General features: G+C 45.6%; 2 protein-coding genes across 2 annotated transcripts in view; one reads left to right on the top strand and one right to left on the bottom strand.

The window, feature by feature from the left end:
• LOC139383656 (RING finger protein 145-like) overlaps window positions 1-6903 on the bottom strand; it is a 35135-nt gene extending 28232 nt beyond the window's left edge. The window contains exons 1-6 of the mRNA XM_071128192.1: window positions 6749-6903; window positions 5984-6282; window positions 4380-4488; window positions 3793-3884; window positions 3319-3560; window positions 2017-2192 (exon numbers count right to left, since the gene is read on the bottom strand). Coding sequence (XP_070984293.1) covers window positions 2017-2192; window positions 3319-3560; window positions 3793-3884; window positions 4380-4488; window positions 5984-6152 — 788 coding nt within the window. The 5' untranslated portion in view covers window positions 6153-6282; window positions 6749-6903. The remainder of the gene's footprint in view (window positions 1-2016; window positions 2193-3318; window positions 3561-3792; window positions 3885-4379; window positions 4489-5983; window positions 6283-6748) is intronic.
• A 236-nt stretch (window positions 6904-7139) lies between these two features.
• The window catches only part of LOC139383496 (probable carboxypeptidase X1), a 35068-nt gene continuing 19389 nt past the window's right edge, over window positions 7140-22818 (top strand). Inside the window, exons 1-5 of the mRNA XM_071128054.1 lie at window positions 7140-7514; window positions 17397-17506; window positions 17679-17818; window positions 20476-20560; window positions 21236-21389. Coding sequence (XP_070984155.1) covers window positions 7214-7514; window positions 17397-17506; window positions 17679-17818; window positions 20476-20560; window positions 21236-21389 — 790 coding nt within the window. The 5' untranslated portion in view covers window positions 7140-7213. The remainder of the gene's footprint in view (window positions 7515-17396; window positions 17507-17678; window positions 17819-20475; window positions 20561-21235; window positions 21390-22818) is intronic.

Below are 22818 nucleotides of genomic sequence, written 5' to 3'. Positions count from 1 at the left end.
GCTTGCAAGTTAGCCAACGTTAGCCAGTTAGCTTGGGTTCTTGACTGCTGTTGTAACTAATCCTCGGCCAGAGCGTCCAGTGTGAGCTCTGAACGCTCCGAGAGCAAAGCGCTCTGAATTTACGAATGGACAATCTGACACCGCTCTGGGTTTATGAACGCCCAGAGTGCACTCTGGCACTCCAGATTGAATTTATGAACACACCCGTAGTATAAACCAGCCTTTAGTCTTGGTTGTTTAGTACATGGCATCCGATGTGAATCCTTAAAGAGACGGGTGGGGCTAAAGCTTAAGAGGGTGTGAACGATGCTGAATGGGTGTAGACAAAGAAGAGCTCTCCAGAAAGGTGTACCAAAACATTCAAGGGCCATTTTCTCAAAAGTGTGTTTACAAGTTAATCAACTTTCAAAGCAGAATTACTTTCCCATTGTTCCTCAACTGTAGTATATGATATACCATTTTCTAGCTCTGAGTCTCTACTTTTATCCAATGTAAAAAACACAATTTCAAATGTTACTAGATGAGACCGAATCGTGCCAGTCAGTCACATGTTTACTCCTGAACTTATTTAGGCTTTGCCATAACAAAGGAGTTGAATACTTATTGACTCAAGACATTTCAGCTATTCATTAATTTGTAAAAATGTCTAAAAACATAATTCCACTTTGACATTATGGGGTATTGTGGTGACACAACATTTCAATTGAATCCATTTTAAAATTCTGTCTGTAAGATAACAAAATGTAGAAACACTTAAGGGGTATGCATACTTTCTGAAAGCACTGTAGATACACGTACTGGTATCATGGATCTACAGGAGACTCAATACACATTTCTACCCAGAGTACGAGTGGTTGAGTTAGTGTACCAGAGAATTACATGCATCTCTAATGACTGTACCAGTCAGGGGAAGTCTACAGAGACCATGGCCCAGAGAGTCTTAGGAGCCAGGCGGTGAATTACCAGTCAGGGGAAGTCTACAGAGACCATGGCCCAGAGAGTCATAGGAGCCAGGAGGTGAATTACATGCATCTCTAATGACTGTACCAGTCAGGGGAAGTCTACGGAGACCATGGTCCAGAGAGTTTTAGGAGCCAGGCGGTGAATTACCAGTCAGGGGAAGTCTACAGAGACCATGGCCCAGAGAGTCTTAGGAGCCAGGAGGTGAATTACCAGTCAGGGGAAGTCTACAGAGACCATGGTCCAGAGAGTCTTAGGAGCCAGGAGGTGAATTACCAGTCAGGGGAAGTCTACAGAGACCATGGTCCAGAGAGTTTTAGGAGCCAGGCGGTGAATTACCAGTCAGGGGAAGTCTACAGAGACCATGGCCCCGAGAGTCTCAGGAGCCAGGTGGTGAATTACCAGTCAGGGGAAGTCTACAGAGACCATGGTCCAGAGAGTTTTAGGAGCCAGGAGGTGAATTACATGCATCTCTAATGACTGTACCAGTCAGGGGAAGTCTACGGAGACCATGGTCCAGAGAGTCTTAGGAGCCAGGCGGTGAATTACCAGTCAGGGGAAGTCTACAGAGACCATGGCCCAGAGAGTTTTAGGAGCCAGGCGGTGAATTACCAGTCAGGGGAAGTCTACAGAGACCATGGCCCCGAGAGTCTCAGGAGCCAGGTGGTGAATTACCAGTCAGGGGAAGTCTACAGAGACCATGGCCCAGAGAGTCTTAGGAGCCAGGTGGTGAATTACCAGTCAGGGGAAGTCTACAGAGACCATGGCCCAGAGAGTCTTAGGAGCCAGGAGGTGAATTACATGCATCTCTAATGACTGTACCAGTCAGGGGAAGTCCATGGTGGTGGATGTGGAAACGCAGGTTTAAGTGTAGCGTCGTACATGTATCAAGGGGTTGCAGCTTTCCCAAAAAATCCCCGTTGGAGGATTCCTGAATTTCATGCTTATTGCCTTCTGATTCTATGGAATCTTCCAACCAGGATTTCTGGAAAACCTGTGAATCTTGGGAAAGTTAACTGAATTATATAACCCTTCATGTATCTCTATGGAGTGTACCTTGTGAGGAGGAAGAACAGCACCCCCTCATGGTTGCCTGTTGTATTGTTGGTCATGGAGTAAGAACACAGCTGGACCACAAACAGCACAGACCAGAACACACTGAACAACACTGGCACTGCAAACTGATTCCAGAGAGAGATAGTCACCGCTAGGAGTCTATACAGCTCTATCACCTGAGAGAGACAGAGAGAGAGAGGAAGTGGGTTAGTAATGTGTGAACAGAGACGGGTAGATGGTAGAGGGGGTTAGTAATGTGTAAACAGAGACGGGTAGATGGTAGACTGGGTTAGTCATGTGTGAACAGAGACGGGTAGATGGTAGACTGGGTTAGTCATGTGTGAACAGAGACGGGTAGATGGTAGACTGGGTTAGTCATGTGTGCACAGAGACGGGTAGATGGTAGACTGGGTTAGTCATGTGTGCACAGAGACGGGTAGATGGTAGACTGGGTTAGTCATGTGTAAACAGAGACGGGTAGATGGTAGACTGGGTTGGTCATGTGTGAACAGAGACGGGTAGATGGTAGAGGGGGTTAGTCATGTGTGAACAGAGACGGGTAGATGGTAGACTGGGTTAGTCATGTGTGAACAGAGACGGGTAGATGGTAGACTGGGTTAGTCATGTGTGAACAGAGACGGGTAGATGGTAGACTGGGTTAGTCATGTGTCAACAGAGACGGGTAGATGGTAGACTGGGTTAGTCATGTGTGAACAGAGACGGGTAGATGGTAGACTGGGTTAGTCATGTGTGAACAGAGACGGGTAGATGGTAGACTGGGTTAGTCATGTGTGAACAGAGACGGGTAGATGGTAGACTGGGTTAGTCATGTGTAAACAGAGACGGGTAGATGGTAGACTGGGTTGGTCATGTGTGAACAGAGACGGGTAGATGGTAGAGGGGGTTAGTAATGTGTGAACAGAGACGGGTAGATGGTAGACTGGGTTAGTCATGTGTGAACAGAGACGGGTAGATGGTAGACTGGGTTAGTCATGTGTGAACAGAGACGGGTAGATGGTAGACTGGGTTAGTCATGTGTAAACAGAGACGGGTAGATGGTAGACTGGGTTAGTCATGTGTGAACAGAGAGGGGGGGTTAGAGGGGATATCACTGTGGTGAGGGGGTTAGAGGGGAGGGGGTTAGAGGGGATATCACTGTGGTGAGGGGGTTAGAGGGGATATCACTGTGGTGAGGGGGTTAGAGGGGAGGGGGTTAGAGGGGATATCACTGTGGTGAGGGGGTTAGAGGGGATATCACTGTGGTGAGGGGGTTAGAGTGGAGGGGGTTAGAGGGGATATCACCTCCAGTTGAAGCAGTTCAGAGTAGGCTGCCCTGGCCAGCCGGTACGGCACGAACAGATTGGACAGGAGGAACATGGCCACACCTATTCCAGTCAGGGCCGTGGAGAAGGAGTTGACCAATAGCAGGGTGTTATGGGGCATGGCACAGAGACGGGCCAATAGGGGCAGAAGGTGGGCAGAGAACAGCCACACCTTCCTGGTCTTCATGAGGAAGGCACACAACGTACTCAATATGACCTGACCTACACACACAGGGGCACATAAACACAAACCAACGAGAGGGAGAGGGAGAGAGAGAGAGAGAGAGAGAGGGAGAGGGAGAGGGAGAGGGAGAGGGAGAGAGGGAGAGAGAGAGACAAAAAGAGAGTTAAAAAAAGAAGCTATATTATGGTTTGTACAGAGAGTTGTCATGGACAGTAGCCAGTGTTAACTATGGGAAAACAAAGGGATATAGTGCAAGTGTGTGTGACTTACTAGTCAGGGAAGAGACAAAGCGGTTGAAGGCCTGAGAGTCGAGGTACAGGGCTCCGTCATACCCATACTGCACCTCTCCATGGACATAGTCCCTGTGGAAAAAAACACATCAACGGTCACTCACCATGTCAACAACAGCAAAGGGAAAACCTCTTTCAAATCGGGTTTTATAAAGATGGACCAAAGAGGAAAAACAGCCAACTGAAGACAGGAGGGTTAGCCTCTCTATCGACATGTGTATTTAGTCATAAATAAGCTTTTATTACCAATTAAGCTCTACTAGCATTCTGGGAAGTGTAGTTGTTCTCATAAGATTGACCCAAGTCGTACAGACTATCATAGAAGACGTCACACTCCGTATAGCTATAGAAAATCTATTTGCATTCTGGGAAGTGTAGTTGTTCTCATAAGAACTGTGAAGTTATAACAGGAGCGTTAGCTGTTTTAGTACTCAGTACATGGCAGCCATTTTGGGGTTTTGTGACTAACCAGTCTCTCATAATAACAGCCTTAGCTGATTTGATTCTGTGTTGCTGAAATCTATCTGTATGGTTTTTGTGGCAATGTCTGAAAGTGTAGACACTCACTTGGAGATCTGGTGTCCCACGTAAAAGAGCAGAGTGGTGAGGATGTAGAGGTAGAGCTTGATGATGTGTCTCAATGGTAAAAGTAACATCACCACGTTGATCACGTGACCTGGAGGAGGACAGAGACTACAGCACTGATAGTGGTATTCACACACACACACACACACACAAAGGTGGGTATAATTTGTGGAACGTTCCAAAAAAACTTTGTAAAATAACAAGGTTGCCAACTAACAACGCATACAAAATAGCATGATCAATTCACCTAGCTAACTAGCTGCCGAATAGGCATCAACTCACCACCTAGCTAACTAGCTGCCGAATAGGCATCAACTCACCACCTAGCTAACTAGCTGCCGAATAGGCGTCAACTCACCACGTAGCTTATTCTTAACGTTTGTCCATAGGCTATCAGAGTGAGAAGACATTTTTCGGGAATAAACGGTGATGAGTGGGAAAACTTAATGAAATGGCCCACTCTCTACCCCGGTATCTTATTCGGCCGCTATACAACTTTTCCACAGGGTTTTCAACCGTGTTGTTCGTTGGCTACCTTGCTATTTACAACGTGTTTTTTTTTGGAACAGATTCATGTTGGAACGTTCCAACAGATTCAAACAGACCCAAGACACACGCAACAAAAAAATTTTGCAACGTAGCTACCAACAGAAAATGTTTCTCAACAAAACTTGAGTTTCTATTGGGCAAATTCAGGTAAGTCCCTCCCTGTTATGTTCCACTTGCTTCTGTTTGGTTCCTAGTGAATACATCCCTGGTTTTCCTCTACGGTGAAATGGTGTTTCAGGAAAGACAACACAAATGGTTAAAGTCACATTGGAGAAATATGTAATGATATGGTGATGGTTCTGTCTCAAATGGCACCATATTCCCTATATAGTGCACTACTGTTGACCAGGGCCCTATTCCCTATATAGAACACTACTGTTGACCAGGGCCCTATTCCCTATATAGAACACTACTGTTGACCAGGACCCTATTCCCTATATAGTGCACTACTGTTGATCAGGACCCTATTCCCTATATAGTGCACTACTATAGACCGGAGCCCTATTCCCTATATAGTGCACTACTGTTGACCAGGGCCCTATTCCCTATATAGAACACTACTGTTGACCAGGGCCCTATTCCCTATATAGTGCACTACTGTTGACCAGGACCCTATTCCCTATATAGTGCACTACTGTTGACCAGGGCCGTATTCCCTATATAGTGCACTACTGTTGACCAGGGCCCTATTCCCTATATATAGTGCACTACTGTTGACCAGGGCCCTATTCCCTATATAGTGCACTACTGTTGACCAGGGCCATATTCCCTATATAGTGCACTACTGTTGACCAGGGCCATATTCCCTATATATAGTGCACTACTGTTGACCAGGGCCCTATTCCCTATATATAGTGCACTACTGTTGACCAGGGCCATATTCCCTATATATAGTGCACTACCGTTGACCAGGGCCATATTCCCTATATATAGTGCACTACTGTTGACCAGGGCCATATTCCCTATATATAGTGCACTACTGTTGACCAGGGCCCTATGGTGCCATTTGGGACGTAGCTGACGTGTATGAATGTTACCTAGGCAATAGAGGTTCCAGATAACATATTTGTATTTGAAGAGCATGTCTTCGTTCTTCGCCCTGAGGTGCTCTGTGAAGCTATCAATGTCACATTTATAGAGCAAGTCCAGTACCAGGATGCTTGGCACTCTCAGAACAATGTTGGCGACGTCTTCCAACCGAGGCATCTTGAGATAATTCGTCCCCTTTTGGCGTGGTAGAAAAATGTTTGGTGAGCAGAATACTTTTGTCACATGGTTAGAGAAGAGAGGAAGGTCTGTCCATCTGACTGGTCCCTCTTCATGGTCGGTTATTCACCTGCCACACACACACACACACACACACACACACAATACCATTGACATTTACTGACATGATCAACATCAAAGTTGACAACAACAAAAAACTATCAATATGTCTACCAATGACCGTCGTCCTACTGGTGAAATCTATTAGTTGGCTTTGAAAGCGACGGCCTTGTTTTCTGCCACAAGTATCCACATTACATAATGGGACTATTGACATTGAAGGTGCACAACCCGAAGTGACCCCTTGATAGTTAACTGCTTTACGTTATACGTTCCTTAGTAATGACACGTTTGTCAGCAAACTACATCTCGGTCTATTTATGTCGGAGGACAACAGCTAAACCACAGCATTTAATTGTAGCTAGCTAGAACCAGATGTTATTACAACATGCTAAGACGTTAGCATTGTAGCTAGCTACTTTTGATTCTGATATCACGCTTCTGTCATAGTGACAACATTTCAAAATAAGTCGTACCGGTTGTACAACCACGAACGATATCCAACGAAACGCATATGATACTGTAAATGAAGCTAATATCCTTCTTCTGACAGCATGTTGTAAATGAAAATGGACAATTATCTAGCTAGAGTTGTTATGGTTCTCCAAACAGTCCAGTCGCTTGCGTGGCCATTTCCGGGATAAACGTCATTTGCCGATGACGCAGTAGTTTGCTGCCTTGAGATTATGGCAAATTGTTTTTTTTTATTTTTACCAAATTAGATGTGTCTCTTTCAAAATTAAAAGTCAATCATTGAAATAAAGCTATAATCAAATAAGACAGTGTGACTCGCGTGTGCTCTCTTTTTAAAAAACTTTACATATACCCGTACTGTAGGTTTTACGGTAATGTGTGCAGTTTATTGATATATTACGGTTTTATAAATACGGAGCGCTTGTGGGTTTAAGTGGACAGCTCTATGTTTCAAGCACAGAAAGAGAATGGCCAAGATATTGTGCATTTTGTCTGCAATAGTTTTTGTCGTGAAAACTGACGATGTCAGCGAATTTAATGCAACTATCACAGCCGTTAACATGACATTGAACTCTACTGTTAACAGAACGATAGCTTTTAAGACGCCCGTGTTCTCATTATTATCCACCAACACCACCACAGCCAATAAACCCGTTTTGGGAAAGAAAAATATGCGGAAAAAAAATGCAGATGACAAGCGCATCGATCAAGACGAGGATGGAAAACATGAAACCAAGAATGGCACAGCAGACGCAAAGAAAGAACCTGGTAAATGTATAACCTAGTCCTTTGCAAAGGAATTTATTCTGACATTTACATACGTCAGCATTTAACTGTATGACATTGTGCATGCCATGGAGGGATTTTCTCAACTTTTTTTTTGTTTGTGCACGGATAGATGTTCTCTACTTTAATAATGGTTTATTTAGTTCATACGTTTTTTTTTTGTGCGTGTGCGTTTCACAGTTGCACGGTAGGCTATTAGCATTCTGTAGCAGAAGGTTTTCAGCAGGATGACTGTCTCAGTAATTGGTTCTGTATGTGCAGGAGTAACCTAGTAGCCTGTAATTAATGCGTTTAATAAAAGGGTCAGACAAGGCTACAGCGGCAGTCATGTAACAGTCGGTCTAATACTGTCATTCTGCCAGATACACTACTTCCTTTCCTTCTGTATATTACACATATATATATTGATTTTACACATTCTTGTTCTTGATATAAACTTTGAAGAAAATAAAGACTTGCCGGTATCACTTAGGCTTATTAAGCTGTAATTGATGTAAAGCATGAATTTCTAGCTAAGTCCTTATAACTTAATAAGAATTAATTTGATAATATAATTATAATACTTGTGTAATATAATTATTTAAAGTAACTGCCCAGTGTTTCCAGATTTCAATGAAATAGGACCTATAATTACTTACAAACCAGTCATTAAAAATAATAACGTTAATAGATTGCTGATTGTCTCGCGCATCCTCCTCAAGACCGCTGATTGGTCAGTTTATCCTCCCGAGGAGTATTTCCATATGAGGAAATAGCAAGCATTTTTCAAACGTCTGTTTGAGATACAAGTTTGAGGTGGGGTTTTTGAAGTGGTTTTTTTTCTTCTTCTCCAATGTATGCTTTGGCCACAAATACGACTAAGGACGAGTCAACAACATTATTTGGATATGAGTTAACAGAATATGAACTTTTAAACGTGAGATTTTCACAGTGCAGTTACTTTAATAATGTAATAACATAATAATAATCATATAATTACAAACAAAAAAACATAATAATCGCTTGAATACAGCCCCTTTGGCACTCCTCCTTACAGGCTGACTACATCGCTCGCATCACGTACACTGCAGAATACATCTAGAAATCCATGTTATTCAATTATTGCACCCACACTACTCGCGCACGTCAACGAGCCTCTGCGTTGCCAAGGGCTAAAATACAAGTCCTTTCTATTTCTGACGCAGATCGTGCTGCAAGTCCTGCCTCTCCCATCTTCTCATTGGTTTATAGAAGTGGGTACCCAGGTGCCATCTCCTCATTATGTAAATCACATTTACATAAGTATTCAAACCCTTTACTCAGTACTTTGCACCTTTGGCAGTGATTACAGACTCGAGTCTTCTTGGGTATGACGCTACAAGCTTGGCACAGAACTGTATTTGGGGAGTTTCTCCCATTTCTCTCTGCAGATCCTCTCAAGCTCTGTCAGGTTGGATGGGGAGTGTCACTGCACAGCTATTTTCAGGTCTCTCAAGAGACGTTCGATTGGGTTCCAGTCCGGGCTCTGGCTTGGCCACTCAAGGACATTCAGAGACTTGTTCCTAAGCCACTTCTGCATTGTCTGAGGTCCTGAGCGCTCTGGAGCAGGTTTTCATCAAGGATCTCTCTGTACTTTGCTCCGTTCGTCTTTCCCATCGATCGTGTTTAGTCTCCCAGTTCCTACCGTTTAAAAATCCCCACAGCATGATGCTGCCACCACCATGCTTCACCGTAGGGATGGTGCCAGGTTTCCTCCAGACGCTTATCATTCAGGCCAGATAGTTCAATATTGGTTTCATCAGACCAGAGAATCTTGTTTCTAATTTTTCTGAGAGTCCTTTAGGTGTCTTTTGGTAAACTCCCAGCGGGCTGTCATGTGCCTTTTACTGAGGAGTGGCTTCCGTCTGGCCACTCTACCATAAAGGCCTTGATTGGTGAGGTACTGCAGAGATGGTTGTTCTTCTGTAAGTTTCTCCCATCTCCACAGAGGAACTCCAGAGCTCTGTCAAAGTGACGATTGGGTTCTTGGTCACCTCTCCTTATCCCCTTCTCCCCTGATTGCACAGTTTGGCTGGGCGGCCAGCTCTGGGAAGAGTCTTCGTGGTTCCAAACTTCTTCCATTTTAGAATGATGGAGGCCACTGTGTTCTTGGGGACCTTCAATGCTGCAGACATTTTTTGGTACCCTTCCCCAGATCTGTGCCTAGACACAATCCTGTCTCGGAGCTCTACGGACAATTCCTTCGACCTCATAGCTTGTTTTTTTCTCTGACATGTACTGTCAACTGTAGGACCTTATATAGACAGGTGTGTGCTTTTCCAAATCATGTCCAATCAATATCATTTACTACAAGTGGACTGCAATCAAGTTGTAGAAACTTTTCAAGGATGATCAATGGAAACAGGATGCACCTGAGCTCAATTTAGAGTCTCATAGCAGGGTGTCACGTTCTGACCTTAGTTCTTTTGTTATGTCTTTGTTTTAGTATGGTCAGGGCGTGAGTTGGGAGGGTTGTCTATGTTAGTTTTTCTATGTTGTGTTTTGTGTTTGGCCTGGTATGGTTCTCAATCAGAGGCAGGTGTCTCTGATTGAGAATCATACTTAGGTAGCCTTTTCCCACTGGTGTTTGGTGGGTGATTGTTTCCTGTTTTGTTGTTTGTGTCACCATTCAGGACTGTTTCGGTTTTCATTTCCATTCACTTTGTTATTTTTGTATTGAGTCGTGTTCAGTTATTATTAAAGTATCATGGACACTTACCATGCTGCATATTGGTCCGATCTTTGCTACTCCTCCTCAGACGAAGAGGAGGAAATCTGTTACAGAATCACTCACCACCAAAGGACCAAGCAGTGTGGTATCGGGAAGAAAGCAGAAATCTCTGGACTCATGGACATGGGAGGAGATTCTGGACGGAGAAGGACCCTGGGCACAGGCTGTGGAATATCGCCGCCCCAAGGCAGAGCTGGAGGCAGCGAAAGCTGAGCGGGGGTGGTATGAGGAGGCAGCACGGCAGTGCGGCTGGGACGAGAGGCACACGGGGAGTGTGGCTAAGTCAGGTAGGAGACCTGAGCCAACTCCCCGTGCTTACCGTGGAGAGAGGTGGACCGGGCAGGCACCGTGTTATGCCGTGAGGCACATGGTGTCCCTGGTGCGCAGGCATAGCCCGGTGCATTGCAGCGCCTCGTATCGGCCGGGCTAGAGTGGGCATCGAGCCAGGTGCCATGAAGCCGGCTCAGCGCATCTGGTCTCCAGTGCGTCTCCTTGGGCCGGGGTACATGGCACCAGCCCTACGCACGGTGTCCCCGGTTCGCCAGCACAGCCCAGTGCGGTCTGTTCCACCTCGCCACAGTGGCCTGGCGACGGGGAGTATCCAGCCAGGTAGGGTTGTGCAGGCTCGGTGCTCGAGACCTCCAGTGCGCCTCCACGGTCCGGTCTATCCGGTGCCTCCTCCACGCACCAGGCCTCCGGTGGCAGCCACACGCACCAGGCTGTCTCTCCGTCTCCTTCCTCCAGGTGCTCCCTCCTGTCCAGCACTGCCAGAGTCTCCCGTCTGTCCTGAGATGCCAGAGTCTCCCGTCTGTCCTGAGCTGCCAGAGTCGCCCGTCTGTCCTGAGCTGCCAGAGCAGCCCGTGAGTCAGGAGCTGCCAGAGCAGCCCGTCAGTCAGGAGCTGCCAGAGCAGCCCGTCAGTCAGGAGCTGCCAGAGCAGCCCGTCAGTCAGGAGCTGCCAGAGCCGTCCGTCAGCCAGGAGCTGCCAGAATCGCCCCTCACTCCGGCGCTGTCCGAGTCGCCCTTCACATCAGAGCTGCCAGAGTCTCCCGCCGGTCCGGTGCTGCCGGAGTCGCCCGGGGACCCGTTGCTAGGGTCCCCAGTCCGAGGTCGGCGGCGAGGGTCGCCGCTCAAAAGGCACCACGGAGGCGGGTTAAGAAGCGGGTAAAGACTATGATGGAGTGGGGTCCATGTCCCGCGCCAGAGCCGCCACCGCAGAGAGACACCCACCCAGACCCTACCCTATAGGTATAGCATGGCGGATGTGTTGTTACCTACCCTTAAGCATGGGGGCGGCCCGTCAGGAAGTCCAGGATTCAGTTGCAGAAGGAGGTGTTTAGTCCCAGGGTCCTTAGCTTATTGATGAGCTTTGAGGGCACTATGGTATTGAACGCTGAGCTGTAGTCAATGAATAGCATTCTCACATAGGTGTTCCTTTTGTCCAGGTGGGAAAGGGCAGTGTGGAGTGCAATAGAGATTACATCATCTGTGGATCTGTTGGTGCGGTATGCAAATTGCGTGGGTCTAGGGTTTCTGGGATGATGGTGTTAATGTGAGCCATGACCAGCCTTTCGAAGCACTTCATGGCTACCGACATGAGTGCTACAGGTCGGTAGTCATTTAGGCAGGTTATCTTAGTGTTCTTGGGCACAGGGACTATGCTGGTCTGCTTAAAACATGTTGGGAGAGGTTGAAAATGTCAGTGAAGACACTTACCAGTTGGTCAGCGCATGCTCGCAGTACACGTCCTGGTAATCCGTCTGGCCCTGTGGCCTTGTGAATGTTGATCTGTTTAAAGGTCTTACTCACATCGGCTGCGGAGAGCGTGATCACACAGTTGTCCGGAACAGCTGGTGCTCTCATGCATGTTTCAGTTTTATTTGCCTATTTGCCTCGGAGGGTATAGTTGGATTACTTCTAAGCTTCCGGGTTAAAGTCCCGCTCCTTGAAAGAGGCAGCTCTAGCCTTTAGCTTAGTACGGATGTTGCCTGTAATCGATGGCTTCTGGTTGTGGTATGTACGTACGGTCACTGTGGGGACAACATCCTCGATGCACTTATTGATAAAGCCAGTGACTGATGTGTTGTACTCCTCAATACCATCGGAGGAATCCTGGAACATATTCCTGTCTGTGATAGCAAAACAGTCCTGTAGCTTAGCATCTGCTTCATCTGATCACTTTTTTATTGACTGAGTCACTGGTGCTTCCTGCTTTAAATTTGGCTTGTAAGCAGGAATCAGGAGGATAGAATTGTGGTCAGATTTCCAAATGGAGGGCGAGGGAGAGCTTTGTACACGTCTCTGTGTGTGGAGTAAAGGTGGTCTAGAGTTTTTTTCCCTCTGGTTGCACATTTAACATGTTGATAGATATTATGTAGAACTGAATTAAGTTTCCCCTGCATTAAAGTCCCCGGCCACAAGCGCGCACCGCCTCTGGGTGAGCGTTTTCTTGTTTGCTTATGGCGGAATACAGCTCATTCAATGCTGTCTTAGTGCCTCTGACTGTGGTGGTATGTAAACAGCTACAAAGAATACAGATGAAAACTCTCTTGGTAGGTAGTGTGGTCTACAACTTATCATGAGATGCTCTACCTCAGGTGAACAAAACCTTGAGACTTCTTTAGAAGTGCACCAGCTGTTGTTTACAAATATACATTGTCCGCCTCCCCCTTGTCTAACCAGACGCCGCTGTTCTATCCTGCCGGTACATCGTATAACCAGCCTGCCATATGTTGATGATGTCGTCGTTCAGCCACGACTCTGTGAAGCATAATATATTGCAGTTTTGAATGTCCCGTTGGCAGTTTAATCTTCCGCGTAGGTCTTCGATTTTATTTTCCAATTATTTTATGTGAGCTAGTAGAACGGAAGGAAGTGGGGGTTTATTCGATCGCCTACGAATTCTCCGAAGTCAGCCCGACCCCCGTCCTCTCTTCACGCAAATGACCGGGATTTGGGCCTGTTCCCGGGAAAGCAGTATGTCCTTCACGTCGACCTCGTCACACTCGTACATTTTTTAAAATTAAAAGCTTGCGCCAGTTCGTGGTGAGTAATCTCTGTTCTGATGTCCAGAAGTTATTTTGGTCATAGGAGACGGTAGCAGTAACATTATGCACAAAAGAAGTTAAAAAGAGAAGAGAAAAAAAATAAGTTACAAACAACGGGAAAAAACGAAGAAAAAACAACCACGCTTGGTTAGGAGCACGTAAAACGTCAGCCATCTTCTCCGGCGCCGTGATACACACTAAGTCTCAGTTGACTCCCTTTTCTGCGTCTCACATGGCACCTTGTTCCCTTTCTAGTGCACTTCTTTCCTATAGGCTCTGGTCAAAAGTAGTGCACTATATACCTCCTGGGCTCTGGTCAAAAGTAGTGCACTATATAGGGAATAGGGTGCCATTTGAGATGCACTCCTGACTAACCCTGTCTGAGTCCCATATTACATCCCAGCTCTGCCCTGACTATAACCCTGTCTGAGTCTCATATTACATCCCAGCTCTGCCCTGACTATAACCCTGTCTGAGTCTCATATTACATCCCAGCTCTGCCCTGACTATAACCCTGTCTGAGTCTCATATTACATCCCAGCTCTGCCCTGACTATAACCCTGTTTGAGTCTCCTATTACATCCCAGCTCTGCCCTGACTATAACCCTGTCTGAGTCTCCTATTACATCCCAGCTCTGCCCTGACTATAACCCTGTCTAACTGAGTCTCATATTACATCCCAGCTCTGCCCTGACTAGAACCCTGTTTGAGTCTCATATTACATCCCAGCTCTGCCCTGACTATAACCCTGTCTGAGTCCCATATTACATCCCAGCTCTGCCCTGACTATAACCCTGTCTGAGTGTCATATTACATCCCAGCTCTGCCCTGACTATAACCCTGTCTGAGTCTCATATTACATCCCAGCTCTGCCCTGACTATAACCCTGTCTAACTGAGTCTCATATTACATCCCAGCTCTGCCCTAACTATAACCCTGTCTGAGTCTCATATTACATCCCAGCTCTGCCCTGACTATAAACCTGTCTGAGTCTCATATTACATCCCAGCTCTGCCCTGACTATAACCCTGTCTGAGTCTCATATTACATCCCAGCTCTGCCCTGACTATAACCCTGTCTAACTGAGTCTCATATTACATCCCAGCTCTGCCCTAACTATAACCCTGTCTGAGTCTCCTATTACATCCCAGCTCTGCCCTGACTATAACCCTGTCTGAGTCTCCTATGACATCCCAGCTCTGCCCTGACTATAACCCTGTCTGAGTCTCCTATTACATCCCAGCTCTGCCCTGACTATAACCCTGTCTAACTGAGTCTCATATTACATCCCAGCTCTGCCCTGACTATAACCCTGTCTGAGTCTCATATTACATCCCAGCTCTGCCCTGACTATAACCCTGTCTGAGTCTCCTATTACATCCCAGCTCTGCCCTGACTATAACCCTGTTTGAGTCTCCTATTACATCCCAGCTCTGCCCTGACTATAACCCTGTTTGAGTCTCCTATTACATCCCAGCTCTGCCCTGACTATAACCCTGTCTGAGTCTCCTATTACATCCCAGCTCTGCCCTGACTAGAACCCTGTTTGAGTCTCCTATTACATCCCAGCTCTGCCCTGACTATAACCCTGTTTGAGTCTCCTATTACATCCCAGCTCTGCCCTGACTATAACCCTGTCTAACTGAGTCAAGTATTATGTAACAGCTCTGCATGATGCTCTGTTCCTTCCTGGTTCACTGATATCCAGCCCAATGCTCTGCACTCCCACTACACTGACTCCCCCATACGAGGAGTGGGGTGTGTATGTGAGGGAGGGAGGGAGGGAGGGAGGAACGGGTTCTCCTCAACTTCCAGGGAAGTTTTTTTGTCACACACACACACACACACACACACACACACACACACACACACACACACACACACACACACTACAAGGGGAAGGGGGCTGTGAGTTCCTGTACACTTCCACAGAACTGACTAAGAGGAGAATTAGACATATTTCAGATCCTGGGGGGAACGTAAGGCACTCAGGAACTCAACTTCTTCTGCAACTTCACATTTCTACATTATCTCTGACAGCCGGGGGGTTTGTCTCTCAAAACATACATGACTTTCTCTCCTGCTGCCATTGAACATAACTGCCTTCTCCCGAACCCTGCAGACACACCGGGGCAAAGACACACACCGAGGCAAAGACACACACCGAGGCACAGACACACCGAGGCACACACACACACACCGAGGCACAGACACACTGAGGTACAGACACACCGAGGCACACACACACACACTGAGGCAAAGACACACCGAGGCACAGGCACACCGAGGCACAGACACACCGAGGCACAGACACACCGAGGAACACACACACCGAGGCACAGACACACTGAGACACAGACACACAGAGTCACAGACACACGGAGGCACAGACACACCGAGGCACAGGCACACCGAGGCACAGGCACACCGAGGCACACACACACACCGAGGCACAGACACACTGAGGCACAGACACACTGAGGCACAGACACACACCGAGGCACAGGCACACCGAGGCACACACACACCGAGGCACACACACACCGAGGCACAGACACACCGAGACACAGACACACGGCATCACAGACACATGGAGGCACAGACACACCGAGGCACAGACACACCGAGGCACAGACACACTGAAGCACAGGCACACCGAGGCACAGGCACACCGAGGCACACACACACCGAGGCACAGACACACCGAGGCACACACATCCTGCTTTGAGATAGTGGGTGCATTCCAGGTATTCTGTGCAGGTCTGTGCAGGTAATAGGATTGTTTGTGGTTCCTGAGATGTTAAACACTTCTCCAGTTAAGATCTGATCATCTACACGGATCAGAGACGTCTGTGTGTCTAGAACACAGCCCTGATCTAGCCTGGTCCCAGATCTAGTTGTGCTATCATTTCAACTCCATGTTTGCGGCAGGGTAGCCTATTGGTTAGAGTGTTGGACCGGTAACCGAACAGTTGCTAGATCAAATCCCCGAGCTGACAAGGTAGAAATCTGTCGTTCTGAACAAGGCAGTTAACCAACTGTTCCTAGGCTGTCATTGTAAATAAGAATTTGTTCTTAACTGAATTACCTAGTTAAATAAAGGTTAAATATATGGTTTTTTTTAAATGCCATACATGACAAGATGTGGCAAGGAGTGGCATGATGGCTATCCCTGATCCACCATGTGTTGTAACCTCTCCAGACTGTCCCCCTGCCAGCACCCCTGCTTCTCCTGGTCCCCCTGCCAGCACCCCTTCTTCTCCTGGTCCCCCTGCCAGCACACCTTCTTCTCTTAGTCCCCCTGCCTGCACCCCTTCTTCTCCTGGTTCCTCTGCCAGCACCCCTTCCACTCCTGGCCCCCCTGCCAGCACCCCTTCCACTCCTGGTCCCCCTGCCAGCATGATGGCTATCCCTGATCCACCATGTGTTGTAACCTCTCCAGACTGTCCCCCTGCCAGCACCCCTTCTACTCCTGGTCCCCCTGCCAGCACCCCTTCTTCTCCTGGTCCCCCTGCCAGCACCCCTTCTTCTCAGGTCCCCCTGCCAGCACCCCTTTTTCGCCTCGTCCCCCTGCCAGCACCCCTTTTTCTCCTGGTTGCCCTGCCAGCACCCCTTCTTCTTCTGGTCCCCCTGCCAGCACACCTTCTTCTCTTAGTCCCCCTGCCTGCACCCCTTCTTCTCCTGGTCCCCCTGCCAGCACCCCTTCCACTCCTGGTCCCCCTGCCAGCATGATGGCTATCCCTGATCCACCATGTGTTGTAACCTCTCCAGACTGTCCCCCTGCCAGCACCCCTTCTACTCCTGGTCCCCCTGCCAGCACCCCTTCTTCGCCTTGTCCCCCTGCCAGCACCCCTTCTTCTCCTGGTTGCCCTGCCAGCACCCCTTCTTCTTCTGGTCCCCCTGCCAGCACACCTTCTTCTCTTAGTCCCCCTGCCTGCACCCCTTCTTCTCCTGGTCCCCCTGCCAGCACCCCTTCTCTCCTGGTCCCCCTGCCAGCACCCCTTCCACTCCTGGTCCCCCTGCCAGCATGATGGCTATCCCTGATCCACCATGTGTTGTAACCGCTCCAGACTGTCCCCCGCTGGGTCTGAAGTCACTGAGGGTTGATGACAGCCAGTTCCAGGCTTCATCCTACCTGCGGATGGGACTTGGCCCTCACAGGGCAAGACTCAATATACAGGTGGGTCTATAGTCTAGATATTAATATATTATAGCCACCAAGTACTTAGTTGTTATTCTCCTTGTGATCTGCTTCCTAAATACAATGATACGTTTACCGGTAAGTTTATTGCAGAATGCTTCCTGAAAAACACTTTGAGCTATTTTGTGTGTGTGTGTGTGTGTGAGTCCAGTCAGGTATCGAGGACGGAGACATGTATGATGGCGCGTGGTGTGCTAAGTATGAGGACCAGCACCAGTGGCTGCAGGTGGATGCTCTGCGCCCCACGCTGTTCACAGGAGTCATCCTGCAGGGACGCAACTCCATCTGGAGGTAGGTCAGACAGGCCGGGTGCTGGGAGGGGGACCAGGAGAAGAAGGGGTGCTGGCAGGGGGACCAGGAGAAGAAGGGGTGCTGGCAGGGGGACCAGGAGAGAAGGGGTGCTGGCAGGGGGACCTGAGGAGAAGGGGTGCTGGCAGGGGGACCAGGAGAAGAAGGGGTGCTGGCAGGGGGACCAGGAGAAGAAGGGGTGCTGGCAGGGGGACCAGGAGAAGAAGGGGTGCTGGCAGAGGAACCAGGAGAAGAAGGGGTGCTGGCTGGGGGACCAGGAGAAGAAGGGGTGCTGGCAGAGGAACCAGGAGAAGAAGGGGTGCTGGCAGAGGAACCAGGAGAAGAAGGGGTGCTGGCAGAGGAACCAGGAGAAGAAGGGGTGCAGGCAGGGGGACTAAGAGAAGAAGGTGTGCTGGCAGGGGGACCTGAAGAGAAGGGGTGCTGGCAGGGGGACCAGGGGGTGCTGGCAGGGGGACCAGGAGTAGAAGGGGTGCTGGCAGGTGGACCAGGAGAAGAAGGGGTGCTGGCAGGGGGACCAGGAGAAGAAGGGGGCATCACAGGAGTCAACCTGCAGGGACGTAACTCCATCTGGACATAGGTCAGACAGTCCGGGTGCTGGGTGGGGGACCAGGAGTAGAAGGGGGCATAGCCTACACCTAGAGACACATAGTCGTGACTGGGATCTATGAATTTAGAGACGACCTAGTTAAAAAGGTCTGAATATTTATTAGGGTTATCCAGAGATATACTGTATATATATATATATATTACGGTATACTGTATATGTATATGATGGTATTGAAAATCATACCGTGAGTACAGTATGTCTAAATACTCCACTATACAGTATATCTTGTATGTCTATATACTCCACTATACCGTATATCTGGTATGTCTATATACTCCACTATACCGTATATACGGTATGTCTATATACTCCACTATACCGTATATCTGGTATGTCTATATACTCCACTATACTGTATATCTGGTATGTCTATATACTCCACTATACAGTATATCTGGTATGTCTATATACTCCACTATACCGTATATACGGTATGTCTATGTACTCCACTATACCGTATATCTGGTATGTCTATATACTCCACTATACCGTATATCTGGTATGTCTATATACTCCACTATACAGTATATCTGGTATGTCTATATACTCCACTATACCGTATATCTGGTATTTATGTATTTTCCCCCGTATTCTATTTTATCTAGATTCATAATAATTAAAGTCGGTTAAGTTGTTTTTTGACAATGTGTAAACATTAATAAAACATCAACAGAGCCTTTACAATACATTTACTATACGTTTACTATACCTTTACTATCTGTTTACTATACATTTACTATCTGTTTACAATACGTTTACTATACCTTTACTATCTGTTTACTATACATTTACTATCTGTTTACAATACGTTTACTATACCTTTACTATCTGTTTACTATACATTTACTATCTGTTTACAATACGTTTACTATACCTTCACTATACATTTACTATACATTTACTATACCTTTACTATACTATTACTATATGTTTACTATACCTTTACTATACTATTACTATATGTTTACTATACCTTTACTATACGTATACTATATGTTTACTATACCTTTACCATACGTATACTATACATTTATTATACGTATATTATACATTTACTATACATTTACTATACATGTAATATACATTTACTATACCTTTACTATACATGTAATATACATTTACTATATGTTTACTATACCTTTACTATACCTTTACTATACTATTACTATATGTTTACTAAACCTTTACTATACCTTTACTATACTATTACTATATGTTTACTATACCTTTACTATACTATTACTATATGTTTACTAAACCTTTACTATACCTTTACTATACTATTACTATATGTTTACTAAACCTTTACTATACCTTTACTATACTATTACTATATGTTTACTATACCTTTACTATACGTATACTATATGTTTACTATACCTTTACTATACGTATACTATATGTTTACTATACCTTTACTATACGTATACTATACATTTATTATACGTATACTATACATTTACTATACATTTACTATACATGTAATATACATTTACTATACCTTTACTATACATGTAATATACATTTACTATATGTTTACTATACCTTTACTATACCTTTACTATACTATTACTATATGTTTACTAAACCTTTACTATACCTTTACTATACTATTACTATATGTTTACTATACCTTTACTATACTATTACTATATGTTTACTATACCTTTACTATACTATTACTATATGTTTACTATACCTTTACTATACGTATACTATATGTTTACTATACCTTTACTATACGTATACTATACATTTACTATATCTTTACTATACCTTTACTATACTATTACTATATGTTTACTATACCTTTACTATACGTATACTATATGTTTACTATACCTTTACTATACGTATACTATACATTTATTATACGTATACTATACGTATACTATACATTTTCTATATGTATACTATACCTTTACTATAGTTTAGTATACCTTTACTGTATGTTTACTTTACATGTATTACATAGTAATAAGATTTTACAAAGCATTAATGTGTTGTGTAATCCTTGTTAATGTCTTTGTAGCTGGGACTGGGTTGAAACCTACAAAGTGCAGCTGAGTAACGACTCCGAGACCTGGAAGACCTGCATGAACGGAACAGAGGAGGCGGTGAGCCGTTCTGAAGGGTTGTGGCGTTTTGACGTTACAGATACTGGAGGGTCAAGGAAGCTGCTTAGTTAGTCCATTTGAGGAATATAAAATGTGTTCACTTTCCAAAAGTGATTGTAGGTTAAAAGAGTGATGAGTGGAATGATATGGATTCTAGCATGGCGTGTTGGCGTAGATCAGGGGAATTCAAATCCAAGCCTGAAGGGCCAGAATACCACTGGTTTTCTCTCTGTTCGCCCTCATGGTGTCCCAGGTCTAAATCAGTCCCTGATTAAAGGGGAAGAATGAAAATCAGACGACGAACTGGCTTAGAGGTCCGGACTTGATTTGGCATAGATAAATCAGCATGTGGTCCAGAAGCCCAATTGATGTCAGTCCATTTGAGAAGTAGAACAGGAGTTCATTGACTGTTGAAGGGTAGACCGGTAGGATATAGATTTAAAAAAAATGCCAAAGCACTCTTATGCCTTTATTTATTGGGCATCTCCATCTTAAAACAAGGAAAACAAGTTCAAAGGTGAAATGTGTGTGTTGTTTCTGTAGATTAAAGCTGAAACGTGTGTGTTGTTTCTGTAGATTAAAGCTGAAACGTGTGTGTTGTTTCTGTAGATTAAAGCTGAAACGTGTGTGTTGTTTCTGTAGATTAAAGCTGAAACGTGTGTGTTGTTTCTGTAGGTGTTTGTTGGATCCCGAAATGAACCTGAGACACCCTATCTGGCCCTCTTCCCTCAGCCCGCGGTGGCTCGTTGGATCCGCATCAACCCCCAGACCTGGTACTGGAACGGGACAATCTGTCTCAGAGCAGAGGTACTGGGATGCCCCCTCCCAGGTGTGTTGTAATGGAACGATTGATCTGGCACACTGGCGTATATTTAGTTCGGCCTGACTTCAGTGTCATGTAAATGCGTCAAAATTCAGAAACCTCAATGCTATGGGAGCCTGTATATGTTCTGTATATGTTCTGTATATGTTCTGTATATGTATATGTTCTGTATATGTTCTGTATATGTATATGTTCTGTATATGTTCTGTACGTGTATATGTTCTGTATATGTATATGTTCTGTATATGTTCTGTATACGTTCTGTTCTGTATATGTTCTGTATATGTATATGTTCTGTATATGTTCTGTATATGTTCTGTGCAGTAACGCTAGAGCAACGACACTACACTTGGAAGACGGGTTTACTACAAAGCAGGATCGATGATTTAGCCAGCTAACTTTTATAAACATCCAGAAATAATTATTGATTTTCTGGTTAATAAGAAAGATAAACGCGGATCTGTGTTTTTAGGTCATGCTCGTTGTGTTTTTAGGCCATGCTCATTGTGTTTTTAGGCCATGCTCATTGTGTTTTTAGGTCATGCTCATTGTGTTTTTAGGCCATGCTCATTGTGTTTTTAGGCCATGCTCATTGTGTTTTTAGGCCATGCTCATTGTGTTTTTAGGCCATGCTCGTTGTGTTTTTAGGCCATGCTCATTGTGTTTTTAGGTCATGCTCATTGTGTTTTTAGGTCATGCTCATTGTCTATTAGTTGTTCGAGTCAATTAGACCATGCTCATTGTGTTTTTAGTTGTTCGAGTCAATTAGACCATGCCCATTTCAAGATTATCTTTCAAAAAAATATTAAGTTATTTCAGAATATTTAGGCAAGTTAGTTGGCTAACTCATCAAACATGCTTTGTAGTATACCCATCCAGGTAGTGCATTCTGGTAGGATTATCCCCTTGTAAAGCAACTACTGTCATGGTATCAACAGCCTGGTAGGATTATCCCCTTGTAAAGCAACTACTGTCATGGTATCAACAGCCTGGTAGGCTTATCCCCAGGTACAACTACTGTCATGGTATCAACAGCCTGGTAGGCTTATCCCCTGGTACAACTACTGTCATGGTATCAACAGCCTGGTAGGCTTATCCCCTGGTAAAACAATTACTGTCATGGTATCAACAGCCTGGTAGGATTATCCCCTGGTTAAACAACTACTGTCATGGTATCAACAGCCTGGTAGGCTTATCCCCTGGTAAAACAACTACTGTCATGGTATCAACAGCCTATTTAAACCAGTGTGTTGTCATTTATCTCTACACACTGGGCTTGTAAAGTAGCATGTTACAGGGTTTGGGTCAATTCCATTTCAAATCCAGTCACTTCAGAATTGTAAACCATTGAAAATAATTGAAGTTGTAAGGTCAGTGTATGTCCTGAATTGACTGGTACCCCACACCCTGGCATGTCATCTTGACCCTGGTCAAG

Source organism: Oncorhynchus clarkii, chromosome 25 (genome assembly GCF_045791955.1).
Source record: "Oncorhynchus clarkii lewisi isolate Uvic-CL-2024 chromosome 25, UVic_Ocla_1.0, whole genome shotgun sequence".
Lineage (NCBI taxonomy): Eukaryota > Metazoa > Chordata > Actinopteri > Salmoniformes > Salmonidae > Oncorhynchus > Oncorhynchus clarkii.
Note: the sequence above shows the minus strand (reverse complement) of the source record. Positions and strands in the feature narration are given on the sequence as shown.